The following is an 18,315-nucleotide window of genomic DNA, read 5'->3' on the forward strand; positions in this document are numbered from 1 at the left end:
TTTTCACTAATCTTTTCTAGATTCTAGAGTTATTTTGCTTCTCTTAAATGGAAAATCCAATGATACTGAATTTAATAAGGAACATTTGATAAGGATTACTTTATAGAACTGTAATTTGATCTCTGTGGAGCCTTGCATCTTTGTATGAATGACACTAGTTATTTTCTGTTGTCTTTGAACAATTCGACTTTCTACTTATTATGCCAAAAACTTTATTTAATATGTAATTGTAACCTATTCTTTTTAATGATGATTGATTTAAATAACAGTTTTATTGCTTGGGGATCAGAAGGATAGAAACAAAAATGTAATTTCCTTGAAAGGATTTGAGAGTTAATTCTTTAAATAATACTTTTTTTCTTACTACATAGTATATATATATGCAGAGGGGAAAATTTAGAAAATATAGATGAGCAAAAATTGAAGATACAAAATACCAACTATTTCTATTCTTCAGAAATAGTTCCTAACATTTCTGTATAATCTTCTAGCCTTTTCTTTATACGTGTGTGTGTGTGTGTGTGTGTGTGTGTGTGTACATCCCCAAATGGAATCATGTTATTATCTACTTTTTGGTATAGAGGACATCTTTCCATGCAATTATATATTAATTTCATATATGGTTGTTTGTATGTTTATGTATATATATATATGTGTGTGTGTGTGTGTGTGTGTATATACACACACACATACATACATATGTGTATATATATATACATACATAAGTATATATATATATACAAAACATGATTCTAAATGAGTATATTGTATTTTTTGAATGGATATATCAAAATGTACTTACTTAGCCTTCTTCTTTCATAAGACATTTGGTTGTTTCTAAACAAACAGTGCTATGACAAACATCTTTATTTCTGCATTTTTATGCTATGATCACTTCCTTAGGTCAAATTCCTAACAGTTGAATTGCTTGAGCCAGGACATGAGCATTAGTGTCTTGTGATAAGTATTATCCAACTACCTTTTCGAAAAGGTTTTCCAGTGTGGTTTTGTATCAGGTATAAGAATTTATTTTTTTTTTCTGTGAGGGTATAGTTGATATTAGATCAATATACTTTTGGGAAAGAATCTCACAGGGTCTTGTAGTTCAGTCTTCTTATTTTTCATTTAAGGTAATTGAGGACCAAAGAGGTTAAGTGAAAAGCACAGAGCCAAATTCAGAATCAGATAACACAAAATCCTAGCTCAGTGCATTTCCCATTATTTCAAGCAGTCATCTTGTTTTGAGAGGAAGAGGAGGCAAATTCTAAGATATGAAGAGAAAAATAGAAAAAACTAAGGTGCTTGAGGATAGAATATAATTTATATATTTATCTATCAGCAGAATGGATGTTGATTTCTTTGTTTCCACTTACAAATACTCATTTTTTTCTCAACTCGGTGTGCTTTTTAACATCCCTTCTTTATCAAGAGTTTGTACAGATATGTGACTGCTTATAATCAAACCCATGTGGAGCTTACTGCAAACAAATTAAAATGAATACTTTAAAAACTAACAGAGGAGAAGAATACATTATCTTTTGATACTGTCTCCTTCATTTCCTTGGGCTGCTTCCTGGTTTTTTTAGATCCCCAGCAGCTTTCTTATAGATATGATGAAATAGTGATGTTTTATTACAGTCTCATAGGAAAGTGTGCCAAAGAGAACATTTTGAGAAGGAGTCATAGTATAGTATTCTGGTTTGAGCTTTGGGTTTTAATAGTATAGTTAATAAATTTTACTTATTATTGTTTGTAGGAAGCAGATGTTTGGACTATGCTTTTAACAAATGGATTAAAATATGCTTGAAAGCCCAGGAACAAATAGCAGACACTATGAAGTGTCTAGACAAGAGATCTGGGTTAGAGCTGATCTTTTAAAAATATCTTTGTTGATCATAGAAGTAAGTAGAGCAGGAAGAACTATATTTGTTCAAGTACCATTAGAGCTTCTTTGAAATAGAGGCCTGATTCATTAAAATAGTAATTGTTATAGTTTCTTAAACTTTATATGTTGTGTGTATTCTTATGGAATTATAATAGATATATAGCATTTTTTGTGTATCTTGGTTCTTAATTTAATGAAGATGTTTTCTTATCACAAGATCCTTTCTTTTCCATTCTTTTGATTGTTAGAGTACTTTAGTAGATTATCTTTTTGAAATTGTTTTCATTTCTAACTAAAATATAGGCTTACTTATTACTTACTTTACTTAGTATTTACTTATTACTCTGCTATAATTTGAATATTATGCATTTTTTCTTTTCCCAGAACCAGTACCTGAATATAATCATAAATGATAGAGACATCATTTAATCACATTTAATATCATTCTCACAGTTAACTAAAGGTTGTCACACCTTAAAAATTTACCTGCATTTTCTTTGACCTTTTGAACTGATTTCTTTTTTTCTCTCTTTTGGTCTTTTCTTCATGGATTCAAAAGGAAAAGGTATAGTAAATTTGGTTTGCATGAGTGGTTCTTTTGACCTTTCAATGCTGAAGGAGAATACTATCAATTAGAGTTGATGCCCTCTTCTGGATAAAAAATAAATAGCTAATTGAAAAATTGATTAGAGCCAGGAATTGTGAAAAACTATAAACGCATGTGTACCTTCAGTGATTTATTTTAACTGAAAATGTTTCCATTTTTTTTTCTAATCTTTTGATATAGTCCAAAGCATTTTTTTGAGTTTGTATCTGCCAGTGGAGGTCTGCAGCACCTTTTTTGTCATAAACTTCATCAGTAATGGGTCATGTAAATTTGAGGCTCCTGTGAATCAATCCATGAGTACAAAATTCTACATTATAACAAAACTTTTCTTCATCTTGTACTGTTACCTGTCAACACCCTATTTCATAAAAGTGTTGTAAAGCAACTTAACCTTTACCAAGTTTTCCTGAAACATTCACTTAATGTTCATAGAAAAAATATTCTTTATTTTTCACTCTATTCCATCAGTTTATGTTCTGTTTGTTTTAAAATATGTATTGTTACAATGACATGAGCAGGTATGGGAAGGAACACAACCAACTCTTACTAAGTGTTGGCATTCTGGAAGGTAGCTGGTTAGCCATGGAGATTCGGTGAGTGTGCCCTGGTCTTCAGTCAGTAAGCTTTATGAGAAGTTTAATTCTGTGAGTTGGTCAGATTGAGGTCAGGTAAAAATGCTTCTATTATTTTAGGACAATTAGTGAAAAATGTTTCCAATAAGATCTCTTTTCTTTTCCTTTGGCTATAATGAGTATTTAATGTGAATAAAGGATAAGAAAAAAGTAGTATTGAAGAATGATGAACACTGGCAAATTAGAGTTCTACACACACATTAAACTTGCTCCCTTCTAAGATGTAGGAATTTCCTTTTTTGTCTTTGGGACTAATTAAAACAAATAACGAGTGAAGAAATAGAAGGTTGGATTAATTTTGGTATATGAAAAGAGTTATAAATTCTTGAAGTATGTTCAAATTTAGATTTTTAGGGTTGTTATAAACTTTTAGTTTTTGTGACTTTTCTTTGTTGTTTAGCACATTACACTTGAGCTCAGAATGTGCTGAAACCTACTTTGAGAAAATTATCTTTTTAACAGTATATAGGTACAGTATCCCTTATCCAAAATACTTGGGATCAGAAGTGTTTCAAATTTTAGAGTTTTTTTGATTTTGAAATATTTACATAGACTTTACAGGTTAAGCTTTCCTAATTCAAAATCCAAAATGCTTGAGAATCTGATTTTCTGAGTGTCAATATAAATGCTCAAAAAGTTCTGGATTTTGGATCATTTTAGATTTTGGATTTTTAGATTAAGTATGCCCAACTTGTACTACAAGAACATAGGTATAATTCATTGCAGTGTCAAATAGATGTGCTTTTTATGATATCTGGATTTCAAGTTCTGATAATTAATTAATAAGCTATATTATCATCATTAATAATTCCTTATATTTGTACTGTTTGATACTTTTCAAAATTTTCATAGGATTTTGGTGTTTACCTCTATTTGAACTCTGAAGTTTGAGGGGAAATTGATAGTCTTATTTCATATTTCTTGCCAGGGTCACCTACTTCATAAGGATCCTCTCCAATTTTTAAATACTAATTGACAACATTAGACAGATATAATTTTATGTGACTTTTGCAAATGAATTTAGATCTACTATTAATTTAATATATCCTCCCCAACAGTAGACAGAGGAGGCTCCAGAGTGTCGGGGGAAGAGAACTTTTCCTTTTAAGTTGATGAGATCAGAGCAACCTGGCCAAGCTCTCACTTTCCCTTTCTTGCTTCTGTCCGGGTCTTTTTTTTCTTTCTATGTAACTATAAAATTTAAGTGTTTTGAAAGGTTTTATGTTTATTTTAGCCAAACACTTTCCCCCAGAATTGTCTTAAATTACCTGGACTACAGAAGGTTTAGTTACTCTTATAAGAGAACCTGCTGTCTTCTATCCATAGACATTCTACCTTTTCTGAATGTAGCCTAAATTATATAATAGCAAGTTGGTTAACATGGCACCATAAAGATAGAATGTATAAAGGTAGAATAAGAATTGATAAGTGTTTTTGTAGAGTTAGATTACATTTTGTACACAGTCCATTGCCTGCCTACTATCACTTGCTATTTTTGAAAAGTATATAGATGTTATTGATAAATTAGTTTGTAATAGAACCCTAGTAATATTTGAGGGACATTAAATTGGTCCCTTTGTGCATTATTTAACTTTACTAATTTATTCCTCTTGGCAACACAATGAGGTAAGGGTATTTTTTTCTACATTATATAGATGAAGATAGATTAAGTGAAATTAAGTAACATTTCTAAAACTGCCCAGACATAGTTGAAATGCCTGTAGCTATCTAGGAGTAGGGGTGGGGTTAAAATCCAGGTATCTCAATTCATATTGTAAAAGTTAAAAAAAAAAAAAGTAAGAACATTTTCATTGACACAGACCTGTAAGCTGTAAATTTAATACATTTTTCAGGAGTGACCAAGGCAGGTAATTTTGTTTCCTCTCTTGGTTAGATTGGAGTATGGGAACTACAGTCAGGAAAGCACAGAGATGTGTAGGGGTTTAATCTAAAAGTTAGATATGTCCTTTTCTTCCTCTCCTTCCATTGGCACTCTTCTGTTTCCTCTTTCTTTCCTTATTCTCTATTTGATTGTACATCTTAATTCTCCTTATACTTTCCACCCTTTATAAGAATACTTAAATTTACCTAATTTAAGTATGACTTTATTAAATCAGAAAGCAGTAGCAAGTATATTGGTGAATTAGAACACTAGAAATTTTCTACCTCAAAGTAAGACTGGACTACAAAGGACCTCAGCACTGTGACTTGAGTACTAACCTGTGCTAGAAAGCAGGCAGCTCAGACACCAGCCTCTGTCTTTGTCCTCTTATTTTCATTTACCTGTTGCTTATATACATGACCAAAAGTAGTGGAATATAGAGAATACTATTGCCTAAGCATCATATTGTTTGCAAATTATGATTTGTGGCTAATCCACTCACTATATAAGGTAGTCCTGACACAGTGAGAATCATGGAAGACACTACTGTAGGTAGGCAATTTCAGTAGAGTGAAAGAAAAAATGATGTCATATTTATAGTCAAGGAATTAATAAAATAAAGGGAAATTTTAATAATTTGGATTATATTAAGGGATACCATTCTGGAGGTATGGAGAAAAAAATCTATAATTGTATAATTCTAAATATGAAATAAATATAATGGCTTTTTAAAATATATTAGACCTTTTTTACTTATGAATTGATTCCTTTTTGAATGTTTACCTTGAAAGGCTAAAATCTAAAATGATGCAAAAAAATATTGAGTATATTCTGTGTGCTGGATATGGTATAGCCATTCTTTGTTACAGAACTCCTTGCTTTTGAGGATTACTATTAGAGCCAGCTTATGAACCCAGAAAAACACTCTTATGACATTTACTTTGGATGGGTCACCTACCAAGTATTATTTCTTACACCTGAGAATGAGTATCTTTAGATTTTTTCTGATAACTAGATTTACTCTTTTAGGAGGTAGATTTGCAGATGTGACAGCTGTTAGGATGCCTGTCAGATGCCTGAGTGCAAGGCACCAAGTTAGGAATTCTGGGAGTGTTAATTCACTCATGGTCTTAGCCCTCAGACTGAGCACAGTGTAATAGGGAGGTAAGCCATACTATGAAATTTGCATGTAGATAGTTACATGTCAGGAGTTTTTAGCCCCCTGTTCCCTCCTGAGTTGTGGCAGAGATTGGGGGAGCACGCTCTGACCAGGAAGAACCAAGAAAGGTAAAGGTCCACTGGCTGCCCGCACCCAGCCCTCCCTTGCAGGAGGATGATCAGACCTATAGAATCTTGTTTAATGAGAAAACACACACAGCTAATATAATGTTCAGGAACCAATCAGGGTAAAGGTCAGCAGGGTGGGGAGAATTTACATCTACACCCATTCTACAGGCAGTAATGGGAGACAGGAGCTGTCCAGCTGTCCGAGGGCAGAAGGGTTCTGAGTCTTTCCTAGAGGTGGTCCGATTCTTCATCACAACCCAGGCAATGCCTTCTGGCTAATCGCTAGGGGCTCTCTTAGCCACATGTGGCCCCAGGACTGAGAAGCAGGTAGCAGCCAGCAAGTTAAGTTTCCTCTTTTCTTTTCTTTTCTTTTCTTTTTTTTTTTTTTTTTGAGAGAGAGAGAGAATTTTTTAATATTTATTTTTTAGTTATCGGCGGATACAACATCTTTGTTTGTATGTGGTGCTGAGGATCGAACCCGGGCTGCACGCATGCCAGGCGAGCGTGCTATCACTTGAGCCACATCCCCAGCCCAAGTTTCCTCTTTTGTAATGCAACATTTCCCATGTTACATCATGCCCTATAGTTACAGAGGCCCATATAAGTGCTACAGGGGTAGAGAACGCCAAATTGCCAGGTTGTGGAAGTATGTTTTTTTTGTTTGTTTTTCTAAACAGTTAAATTTTGTATGCATGCTTTCTTACATTTGAATTTTTTATTTCATTTTTTTCAAATGGGTATAATCATAAACTCTTTACAAAATAAGCATTGTCTAGGATAAACCCTAGAGCAATTTAAAAAAATTATTAGGATAATTAAATTTGATAAATATTTTGAGTACCTCCTAGAAAAATCAGAAATCCTTGTCTTCAATAACTTATCTAGTAGAGGTTTCAGTTATTTGCTTTTACCATATCAAATGTTATGCTTGAAATAATTTTCTGAAGTAGTTTAAATGTTCACTCTATAATTTTACTTGTGCTATTAATTTGCTAAGAAAAACTTCTCTTCATGGATAATATAAATATAAATTTTAGCCAACATCTAAATTAATACATTGTGATTTTTGAAATTTAAAAGCTACTTTTAAAGAAGGTGGTATTCCTTTAACACTGCATCTTAAAAATGGCCAAGAAGTACAATTTTAGGATGAGGGAGTTGAAAGTTTGTTCAAAGAGGTAGGACTTCTTATGGACTTTTTGATTTATCGTTAGCAAATTTTGTATTAGACTCCCCTATAGCTTATTTTTCCCTTATTGTTTTGTTAATGTCTTAATGCTCAGCTTCTGGCAGAGGCTCAATAAATATATTTTTAAATGAATGTGAAAAAATGAATGCTTATCATATACTTCTTTTGATTCTTGCCACTTCCCAAGTCTTTGAAAACATGCATAAACTGTATTTATTTATTCACTCATATTTCTTTCACTTGACTCTACAAACCACTTTCTTTAGATCAGAATCAAGCATTGCGACTCTGCCTGGGTAACACAAGTGTTGGAGGTCAGTATGGAGCCATCTCTGCCCTCAGTATCAATAATGACTGCTCAAGACTTCTTTGTGGCTTTGCTAAAGGACAGGTAATATGCAAAACTTCTTTCACTTATAAGATAATGTTAAAATCAATTTTTAAAACAATATCTTTAGATCAGTATTTTGAAAATCAGAATAATGTATTATGAAGTATTATATCTATAGAGCTAACCTGAGATTGCTCAGACTTTTGTCTTGTACAAATTTCTTAGTAATTGTTACTGATTGAGCTAGAGTCTGTAATTTTTATATTCTAAGTCATGTGTCTCTTTTAACAAATAACTTTTATAAACCAAACAAGGTGTTGTATAAAATGCATCTCCTTATGTAGTAATACACAATGTGGCTACTTTTAGTTTGAGTGTTTCTGCTTTCTGTATTATTTTTCTGTGTTCCTGGGTAACTATTTTTTTTCCTTTATACTTTTTAAACTGGAATAGGTTATGGTTTTTCTTAAGCTTCTGATTTATACATCACTAGCTGGTTTGGCAGTGAGCCTTTCCTATAATTTTTACCAGTGCTAAACAGATTGACTTATTAGAGAAATCTCTTTTACCTCTCAATATAAGAATAGCATTTAAAATCTAAAGGGATAAGTGGGTTGGGCACAGGTAGATGAAGATGGAAAAAGGCTCCATGCTTTAATGGATCTGCAACTTTTAGGTATGTTTTAACTTTATGGTTCTTTGCCTGCAATGTTTATAGATGAGAAGTAGATTATTTCATCCATAAGGCAGGATACTTAAATCCAAAAAAGAGCAATAAATTTGTTTTTAAAGCACTTAGTTGTCTTATAGATCACCATGTGGGATTTGGCGAGTGGAAAACTTCTCAGATCAATAACAGATGCTCATCCTCCAGGAACAGCAATACTGCATATCAAGGTAACAGCTTTGTTTTTTTTTTCTGCTAATAATCTTCATTATTATGCCTTTATATCCACTTTAAAATACATTCATCTATGTTGGTAATCAGAAACCCAAAAGATGAAGCTGAACATTATTTGACCCAACAAGATATTTTCCCCAAGTTAAAACCAGAGATGGGTTAAGATGGAAATATTCAGCTTTAGATTGTATTGAAGCCTAATTAGATATAAGCAGAAGGGCAAACTGATGTGATCCTAGACTATAAGTTGCAACAAAAACAGGCAGCACCCTGCTGAAAACTCATATGAAATCTTAAAAGGTCTTTTTACTTTTGTGTAATCTGCCAGGTTTTTACTGCTGAGGTGCTGTGCTCTGTTACCCTTTGTTAGGTGATGCCTGAGGCTCAGGGCACCAGTTCTGAAAGAACTAGGGTTTGGATTATGTTTAGAAGTGAATCAGTTGGTTTATTTTCTTTCAGGGCTCTAAAGGGAATCCATTAAGATCCTAGTCTTGGTTTTCTCCTTCTAGGCTTGAAAAAAAAATGAACTGACTTAGGTAACAGATTTCATGTATAAATACGTGTGAACCTCAGTTCTTGTGTGGTTGGAAGCCCATGTTCGGAAGTATATAAAGGGGAAAGGACTATAGCTGGGGGAGTCTAAAACCAGATCTAGATTTTAATCATGTACAGAGCTGTGCAGAGCTCTCATACATACATGTGCTTTTTAAAGTCTGCAAGCATCTGGAGTTTATATGTCTGCATCTAGATTAGTTACAAAAATGTCTTTTGTGACAAAGCAGCATTGAAGCATTTAGTAACAATGAAAACAACCAAGAAAAGCAAAAGTTGAGAGAATTTCTCCTCTTTCAGTACATGATAGTAATTTATCTTGACTTCTTTTCATATGGCATTTACCAACTTTTAATATTTATAGTTGCTTGTGTATGTGTTTTCTCTTTCTTAATATGGGAATATCTTTGAAGTCAGAATATGTTTGTCAGTTATTTTTGTGTTATACCCATACTAACTGCTCAATAAATGTTTGATTGGAGGAATAACTAGAGGGTAGATGTTTGTAAATGGATAGTCCTCTTGGAAAAAAAGAAGTTATTATGAGAAAATAAGAAACAGAAGAAGTAGAGGCAGAGAGAAAAGAGAAGGATGTGGCTGAGATTAAAAGCATAAGAGTAGGAGCCACTGTTGTTGGGGAATGATGATGAAGGTGTATGTAGACACATTGACATTAGAGAAAGATATGTATAATTGAGTACTCCGGAGATCGGTCTTGGATTGACAGTAGCTGTTTGCACTTCAGTATTGCTAACTCTTTGTTCTCTAAACTTAGCCATACATCCCATCAATAACAATTTGGATTTTCATTCTTTATGTATGTGTGTGTGTATAAGTATACAAATATTCTACTGTACATTTTTAACCATATTATGGGCACATACACAGAAAATCAAACTGAAATACAAGTACTCTTATGTTTCCTGCACTCTAGTGGACTATCTTATGCATACCCCTAGGATACATGCTTCTCACTTTGTCAACTGTTCATCTAGACTTTGAGAGCAAATAAATAGGATGCTGTACTATGCCTGTGTGTGGGGTTGTAGAAGAAGAATTTTATAGTGACTTTCTGCATCTCAACCATCCTAGGATGGTTTACGTGGAAGCCCAAACTTTGGACTAGTTACTATAGCTGATAAAAGCTTCATTATTTCATTTTGTGTCCTATATCATTTACCATTCTTCATTTGACCTTAGAACTGCATATTGTGAACATTATTATTCTGAGTTTTCCAGTTTAGGTAATAATAACTGAAGTATACTCTGGAATAAGATCAAGAAGATAGCACAGTTTGGGAAAAGTTATATGAAAAGTTAAGATGTTTTAGATATAGTAGGATTAACTCTTTATTCAGACAAGTTTATTTTCCAAAGATACCAAGTATCTTTTACTGTGTCTTTATTCTGGAATACTAGGCAACTGCCAAAGTATCCAAATGATCCTATTCATTAGAAAACCTTAATGTAAGAGCCCAAGTAGAGAATTTTAGGGTTTATATCAACTATAGTTTGAAATTTTCTTTTATTCTGATGAAATGTAGCTTTGTTTTTGAAAGTCTCTATAGTTTTTTTTAAAGATACTGAACCATTTTTATTCTAAATAATGGTAAGTTTGTATGTTTAAAGTGAGAATGTGAATCTAGGTTAGGCTATTTCAAATGCTAAATGTTTATATTGTAGATTTTTAAAAACTTTTAGTTTTTTTCCCCTTTATATTCTTAACATTTGACTGGTTGTTTAAAAATCTATACAGTAGATGGGGTAGAGAGAGAAGATGAGAGGGGAGGGCAAGGGGGATAGTAGAGGTTAGGAAAGGTAGCAGAATACAACAGTCACTAATATGGCAGTATGTAAAAATGTGATGTGTAACCGATGTGATTCTGCAATCTGTATTTGGGGTAAAAATGGGAGTTCATAACCCACTTGATTCTAATGTATGAAATATGATATGTCAAGAGCTTTGTAATGTTGTGAACAACCAATAAAAAAAAATAAAAATCTATAAGAAAATAAATTCCTTCTCTGTTTAGTTTACAGATGATCCAACTCTTGCCATTTGCAACGACAGTGGTGGCTCTGTTTTTGAATTGACGTTTAAGTAAGAGACTAATGGCTATTATTGACAATGAAAAGACTAGCTATGGTTTAGTGATCTGAAATTGAACATGAAGAGATCTGGAAAGTCTACGTGATTGGAAATAGGTTATGCTATGTATTACAATTAGTTGGAGAGGCTTATAGAACACATGGCATTCCAGGCCTGGTCACCCATTTTTATCTCAGTAGATCTGAGTTAAGATTTTAGATTGCTACATTCCAGGTGACTCTTATCGTGCTGTCTGGCTTGGGAACAACTGTTTTGGAGTAGCTCACTAATTTTGGTTTGGGCCCCAGGCCCAGCTGATTATAACCATAATGACCAAGTATAAAAAATCTTATTCCTTAGAACTGTCCTGGTTACTCTTTAAATAACAAAACAAAAACTAAATACCTGAGAGAACATTTATGAAGCTGAAGTTAAAAAATAGAACATAATATTCAATATTTATTACATTTCCACAGTTTCTTCAAGGTTAACACATTTTTGTTTCTTGTATTTTTCATAGCCTCTAAAAACTGAGCATATAGTATTGCTGAAAAACTATTATTTGTTGAAACATTGGTCACGTGACCTGTTTTTCATAAATCTAAAGTAAATGGGATATGTAGCATTAGACAAACCATTATCTGTGATTTATTTTCTGATGTTTAAAAGAAAGAGCTCAGATTTTAAAATGCTATTTATTTATTCAGCTAATGTTAATTAAGCATCTTGTGTGTATAGGCATTTGTCTGGATGCCAGAGTTATGGCTTTAAATGAGGAGAGGTTCCTCTTCTGATAGAACTTACATTTTAGTTGGGGTAAGGATAGGGAGACAGATAATAAACCAACACATAAATGAAATAACTTCAGGTAAATATGATTGCTATAAAGAAACTAAGGCAGGTCAGTGTACTGGAATGTACTCAAGGATAACTCAGAAAGGCCTCTTTTAGATGACATTTGAAAAAAGACCTGAATGATGAATTGGTCAACAAATGCAACAAATGCCAGAAGAGAAGCATCAGGCAAAGGAGCATTAGAATACAAAGGCTCTGCAGTGGGCCTTGCCTGCTAGGGCAATGCAAAGAAGGCAGGTGTGGCTGGAGCTTGACTTTGTCAGGAATGACAATAGAGAGGAGTGAAGATAGGATCATTTTAAGATGTGGGTAAAGAGTTTGTATTTCATTTTAGATACAGTGGTAATCCACTGGAGTGTTTTAAGCAGAAGAGAGAGATCTGACATGTTTAATAAGAAGATTCTGCTGTTGTCATGTGGAGTTTGCATTGTTGTGGGCAAGAGTAGGAGCTGGGAAGCTGTAGTGACAGGCCAAGCTGGAGATGATGGTGCCTTGGATCATTACTAAATTCTGAACGGTTTGGTTACACTTTTAGGAGAGTAATGGGAGTGAGAACTTGTGAATCTCGATGTCTGTTCAGTGGTTCCAAGGGTGAAGTTTGCTGTATTGAGCCCCTGCATTCTAAGCCTGAATTGAAAGATCATCCCATCACGCAGTTTTCATTACTGGCCATGGCATCCTTAACAAAGGTGGGTGTATATAGAAGATGTAATTCATAACTTTTAGATGTTTGAACGCCAACAATTTGAAAATTATCAAGTAAATATTGGAAGTAGTAATTTGTTTTCCTCTTAAAGATTCTGGTCATTGGATTGAAACCATCCTTGAAAGTATGGATGACTTTTCCCTATGGACGGGTAAGTATACCTCTCCATCTTGTTGGCAAAGGAATGGCTGTGTCAGGATGTTGCGGGAGATGATTCAAGAGGGGCAGTTCTATGAGATCATCAGAAATCTAGACAGTATGGAAGTCAGTACTCTAAGGACTGTTTTCTGGACTTCCTTAAGCTAACCAAAGCAGGACAAGCTTGTGACTATTACAATGTCCTTGCAACCATGGGATCTTACACTTTTGTCTTTACCAGTTTATGTTTTTCTCTCATAAACAACATATAACTGGCTCTTATTTTTAACCTCAGTTTGTTAGTCTTTGTGTCTTGCTGTTCTGGTGTTTTGTGATCACCTAATTTCATGCATGGATTTTCCTAGCTTCATTCACTGCCCTTTTGAGGGCAGTAAAATTCTCTTACTGGTTTTAATGCTGGAGGAGAAGTTGATATATTGAGTCCCAGCCTTTATTTTCAGTGTTTGAAGGACATTTTTTTTTTTTGTGACAGCTGTCCTAAGGCAGGATTGTGCTGTTTGATGCTTTGACATTGAACTACTGATAGAATATATTCCACTGTATTATCCAGCATAAACTGCTACTATATATGCTTTCCTTGACTTCTGCCTCTGATATGTTACTTTAGGAAATGATACTTCCCAGAATGTGCAGTTGGCTCTATATATTTGTGGGGTTTGCATCCACATGGATCTGATCAACCACACATCAAAAATATTCAGAAAAAAAATTATATCTATAGTGAATATGTACAGACTTTTTTGTCATTATTTCCTAACCAATAAAGTATTACAAGTATTTGCATAACATTTATATTGTATTAGGTATTATAAATAGTGTAGACATGATGTAAAATATGTAGGAGGATATGCATAGGTTATATGCAAATACTATGCTATTTTATATAAGGGACTTGAGCATTATGGATTATAGATCCATGGACAGAGCAGGGATCCTGGAACCAACCCCCTAACTACCAAGGGACAACTGTATTATTCATATCTCAGTTTAGCCTTTCCTACTTGGTTTTTCAGAGAGTGTGATCTTATAATGTGCATATAAGGAAAGGTACTGATGGAATGGCGTGGAGCACAGGTCTCTGCTAGTTCAGAAAGCATCCCCTATTCTGAGGGAGCTTATGCTTGTTTTCTTGTTGGTACCTTGTATATCTCTGGGCACCAGAGTCTGTCCTTTTAGATGGCAAAACTGGCTTAGATTGTTATTAACATTTCTTAGATTAGCTTCATTAGCGAATTGAAGTTTTTATCACAGTATTATATATTTGCATCTTTTTTGTGTGTTATATTGGTATTTTCCCAACATTTTTTTTATGAATATTTTCAAACAAATAAAGAAGTTCAAAGAATTTTTTATTAAATCTTTGTATACCTGCCATTGTCATTTTACTGTCCTGTATTGTATATCTACACATTTATTCATCTGTCTACCTATCAGATTATTTTAGTTTTTTTATGTATTTCAGAGTAAATTGCAGAAATCAAAACTCTTTTTCCTTAAGTATTCAGTGTGCATAGCATTAGCTAGAGTATTTGTTTAGGTTTTTTTTTTTTTTTTTTGGTATAAAATTTATATACAACAAATATATAAATCTTTAGAGTACATTTGCTGAACTTTGACAAATTCATATATTTTTGTAACCAAAACCTCTATCAAGATATAAAATATACCATCAACTCAGAAAGTTCTCTTATGACATTTTCCATTTAGTCCCTGCTTTGTTGGAATTTTTACGAGAAGTTGGGCAAGGTTTTATCAAGGATCACTAGTCTGAGTTTTTTCTTTGTTATTCTTCTGTTAACTATGATGAATTATCTCCACCACCACCCTCTTCCTTCTCCTTTCTTAGATGGATCCTTCTAGTGTTCCATTGCTTGCCTGGCACTTTGTGGCTGTGCATAATTATGTGAATCCCATGCTTGCTTTCTGCAGAGGAGATGTTGTTCATTTTCTACTGGTAAGTCCTGATAATGATGGTATGTCTTTTATAAAGTCTGGTATCATAATTTTTTTAATGATTCATCAGTAATTTAAATTGTGTCAAAGAAATATATCTTATAAGTTTTTGGAGAAAGAGTGACCTATTTAATTTTATTTAAAGCTTTAATATAAAAAAGACTGATCTATAACTCTTCATTGTTTCTCAATTCTTCTCTTTTGGATGACAAATAATTAATGGTTTATATATGTAAACATGAATGTGAACATGTCTGTTTTAATGCTATCTACCTATATATCTGTGTAGAGAACAAGTATCATTGAGCATTGGCTGTGTTCTCAACATTTTGATGAACAAAAAGCAAATGAAGATAAATTGGGATATTGTAATTTATTTTTTATTTTACTGTCCTTTATTGTATAGCTATACATTTATTCATCTGTCTACCTATTAGACTATTTTAGTTTTTTTATGTATTTCAGAGTAAAGTGGTAGAGCTCTTACTTAGTGTGCATGAGGCCCTGTTAACTCCCAGCACCACAAAACAACAAAGAAACAACAATAAATAAAAACCTCTCCACTTGCTGTTACCTCCACCTCCTGGAGGTATTCACTACTCTACCGTCTGTCTCTGTGAATCTGAGTCTTCCAGGTACCTAGTACAAGTTGTATAATGCAGTTCCTGCATTAAAAAAAAAGAAAGAAAGAAAGAAGGAAAGACTAAAATAGTGTTTTATGCTTTCACATAGCTTATAATATTGTCTGAAACAAAACAATTATTTTTGTTACCAATAGAGAAAACAGTTTATGCATTGAACTATGTGATGAGAATTAAAAGTTGATATAAATTCTAGTTCAAAGAGATTAGAATGTTCTAGAGAGACTTTATAGGATTTGGAGGAAAGGAGATAAATTGAAGTCATTGAGCTGAGACTGTACCCTCTTCTCAGGTTCCTAACTCAGTGAAGCAAGTGCACCACTATCCACCTCGTTTCTTCAGCAAGAAACCTAGGAGTAACAGTTCATTTCCTTTCTCCCTTCAGACATGCTCTGTCACCAAGACTGTTGACTCTATCTCCAAATGTTGATTTTCTCCTTTTTTGTCTCCTCCATTGCTACCTCCCAGTCTAAGCCACATGGATTGCTGGCCTAGACTCCACAGTAGCTTCCCAACAAGTCTGTGGGAATGCCTTTACATATGATGTCACTTCTATTGGGAAAGCTCTGTTTTCTCTTCCACTTATCCTAGCTTAAGAAATGTTCATGGAATTAATGGTAGGGAGAGACCTATGGTAGAAAATAAAATTGAATGCATGGGTAGATCTAGGTTAAGGGTTGGCAAACTGTGACCCCCTAGGCCAAATCTGGATAGTTATCTGTTTTTATAAACAAATTTTTAGTGGAACATTGCCATACCCTTTCATTTTTAATATCTTTGATTGCTTTCTCACTGTAGTGGTAGAGTTGAGTAGATGTGATAGAAGATTGCATAGTCTATAGCCTAAAATATTTGCTCTGGAACTCTTCACAGAAAAAATACCCCTGATTTTGATTATAAAATGATTAGCCTAGACTGGTAATGGGGAACCATCATAGGTGAAGATGTGATGCAAGTTGTATTTAAGGAAGACCAGTAGAAAAAAGAGTATAGAAGCCAGGTGCCATGGTGCATGCCTATAATCTCAGTTGCTCAGGAAGCTGAGGCAGGAAGATTGCAGGATTTTTTCAACGCCAAAATTTGTTCAAAACCAGCTTCAGCAACTTAGCAAGGCCCTAAGCAACTTAGTGCAACCTTGTCTCAAAATAAATATTAAAAAGGGCTGGGGATATGACTCAGGGGTTGAGTGCCCCTGGATTCAAAAAATAAAAACAGCATAGAAGACAGTAGGGAAAATGAAAGATTTGCTCTCATAATAAAACGGGTACAGTGTGCTTAAACAGAGATGGTCGGATATAGTGAGTTAAGGGATGATTCCCTGAAAGACAAGGCTTGTTATCCTGTGGGATCTAGGGGCTGAAGAACATAATTAAAACATCACATGTCTACATTTTAGAGCCAAGAAATATTCAAAGGGAGATTGCTTGGTTAGCAAATGATTAGGAATGATTTCAGTATTGAGTTGAAAGTGAAAAGTGGGACTCTCAAGTGTTATGTCAGGGGGTGTTCTATGAGGAAATGTCAGGTCTGAAGTACAAATGAGAATTTTAAGGCAGGAGTTATTGGAAGCTCTCAACATTATATTAGGCAGCTTTCCGTGACTATAAGAAAATATCTGAGATAATGAACCTAAAAGAGGATAGGTTTTGCATCATACTTTCAGAGGTTTCAGTCCATGGTTGTTTGGCTTTGTGCCTTTTGGACATGTGGTAAGTCATTATATCCTGCTGGGGAGCAAGTGGTAAAGCAAAGGAAGAGGAAGACCAAAGGGAAGACCACTGGACATATCAAGAACTTTTTCAGTTGGAAAAAGTGGAATGGATATAGATTATAGAACCTTGTTAACGAAATGGGTCTTTAGAAGAGCAAATTCAAACAATCATAGTGTAAAAGGAAAGAGTTTGGTTAGATAGTTATCTGTAAGAAATAAAGCAAGGACAGGGTTTTGGGGGGGGGATTGTATTATTTTTTATTTGAAGATGAAATCAGAAACATATTTGAGAACAAAAGCAAAGGGCCCTTAAGATTTTTTGTGGAGAGTGTGGTGCTGGGGATTGAACAGGGCTTTGCACATGCTAGGCAAGCAGTCTGCCACAGAGCTATGTCCCCAGCTGCAAAAGGGCCCTTAAAAGGCGGGGATTAAATGTGCCAGCAAAGGAGGAGCAACATTGAACAGTGACGGAGGGGATAGGAGTTAGAGGTGTTACAGATGAAGTGTAATCTTCTTCAAGGACTTTGGAAAATCTTAGGGGAATAGGCAATGTGGGTGTTGATGTTTCTGGTTTATCATATGCACTTTCATCATATGCAGCATATGATCATTTTACCAGAACGCTGTTTCACCTGGGGCAGGTAATTTAGTGAAGTAAAGATGACTGTATGAAGGGCCCACATTAAGTGATTTCAGTTTTTTTTAAGGTAACAAATGAAGCCAACACTGCAAGTGGTGGGACTAGGAGGCAAAGAGCAATTGAGACTTAAAAGACATCTAGCACACTACTGTGGAAGCATTCAAGAAAAACAGGTTGAATTGAATGTTGTGAATTCCAGGTGGCCAGGTGTATCTTTTGCTTTATTTTTGTTCTTCACGGTTCTGTTACCTTGGAGCAGAAGTGGAGAAAGCAAATTATGAGGATGGTTGAGGAT

At 34.1% G+C, this 18,315-nt stretch overlaps 1 protein-coding gene across 2 annotated transcripts in view; it reads left to right on the top strand.

Moving 5' to 3' along the window:
- Positions 1 to 18,315, top strand: part of VPS8 (VPS8 subunit of CORVET complex) — a 271,364-nt gene that overhangs the window by 27,865 nt on the left and 225,184 nt on the right. For both annotated transcript variants that reach the window (XM_081301471.1, XM_081301472.1), the window contains exons 8-13: positions 7,749 to 7,873; positions 8,624 to 8,710; positions 11,300 to 11,367; positions 12,746 to 12,899; positions 13,008 to 13,067; positions 14,922 to 15,029. In XM_081301471.1, coding sequence (XP_081157597.1) covers positions 7,749 to 7,873; positions 8,624 to 8,710; positions 11,300 to 11,367; positions 12,746 to 12,899; positions 13,008 to 13,067; positions 14,922 to 15,029 — 602 coding nt within the window. The remainder of the gene's footprint in view (positions 1 to 7,748; positions 7,874 to 8,623; positions 8,711 to 11,299; positions 11,368 to 12,745; positions 12,900 to 13,007; positions 13,068 to 14,921; positions 15,030 to 18,315) is intronic.

This window comes from Spermophilus citellus (genome assembly GCF_964194105.1).
Source record: "Spermophilus citellus genome assembly, chromosome: 7".
In the NCBI taxonomy this organism is placed as follows: Eukaryota; Metazoa; Chordata; class Mammalia; order Rodentia; family Sciuridae; genus Spermophilus; species Spermophilus citellus.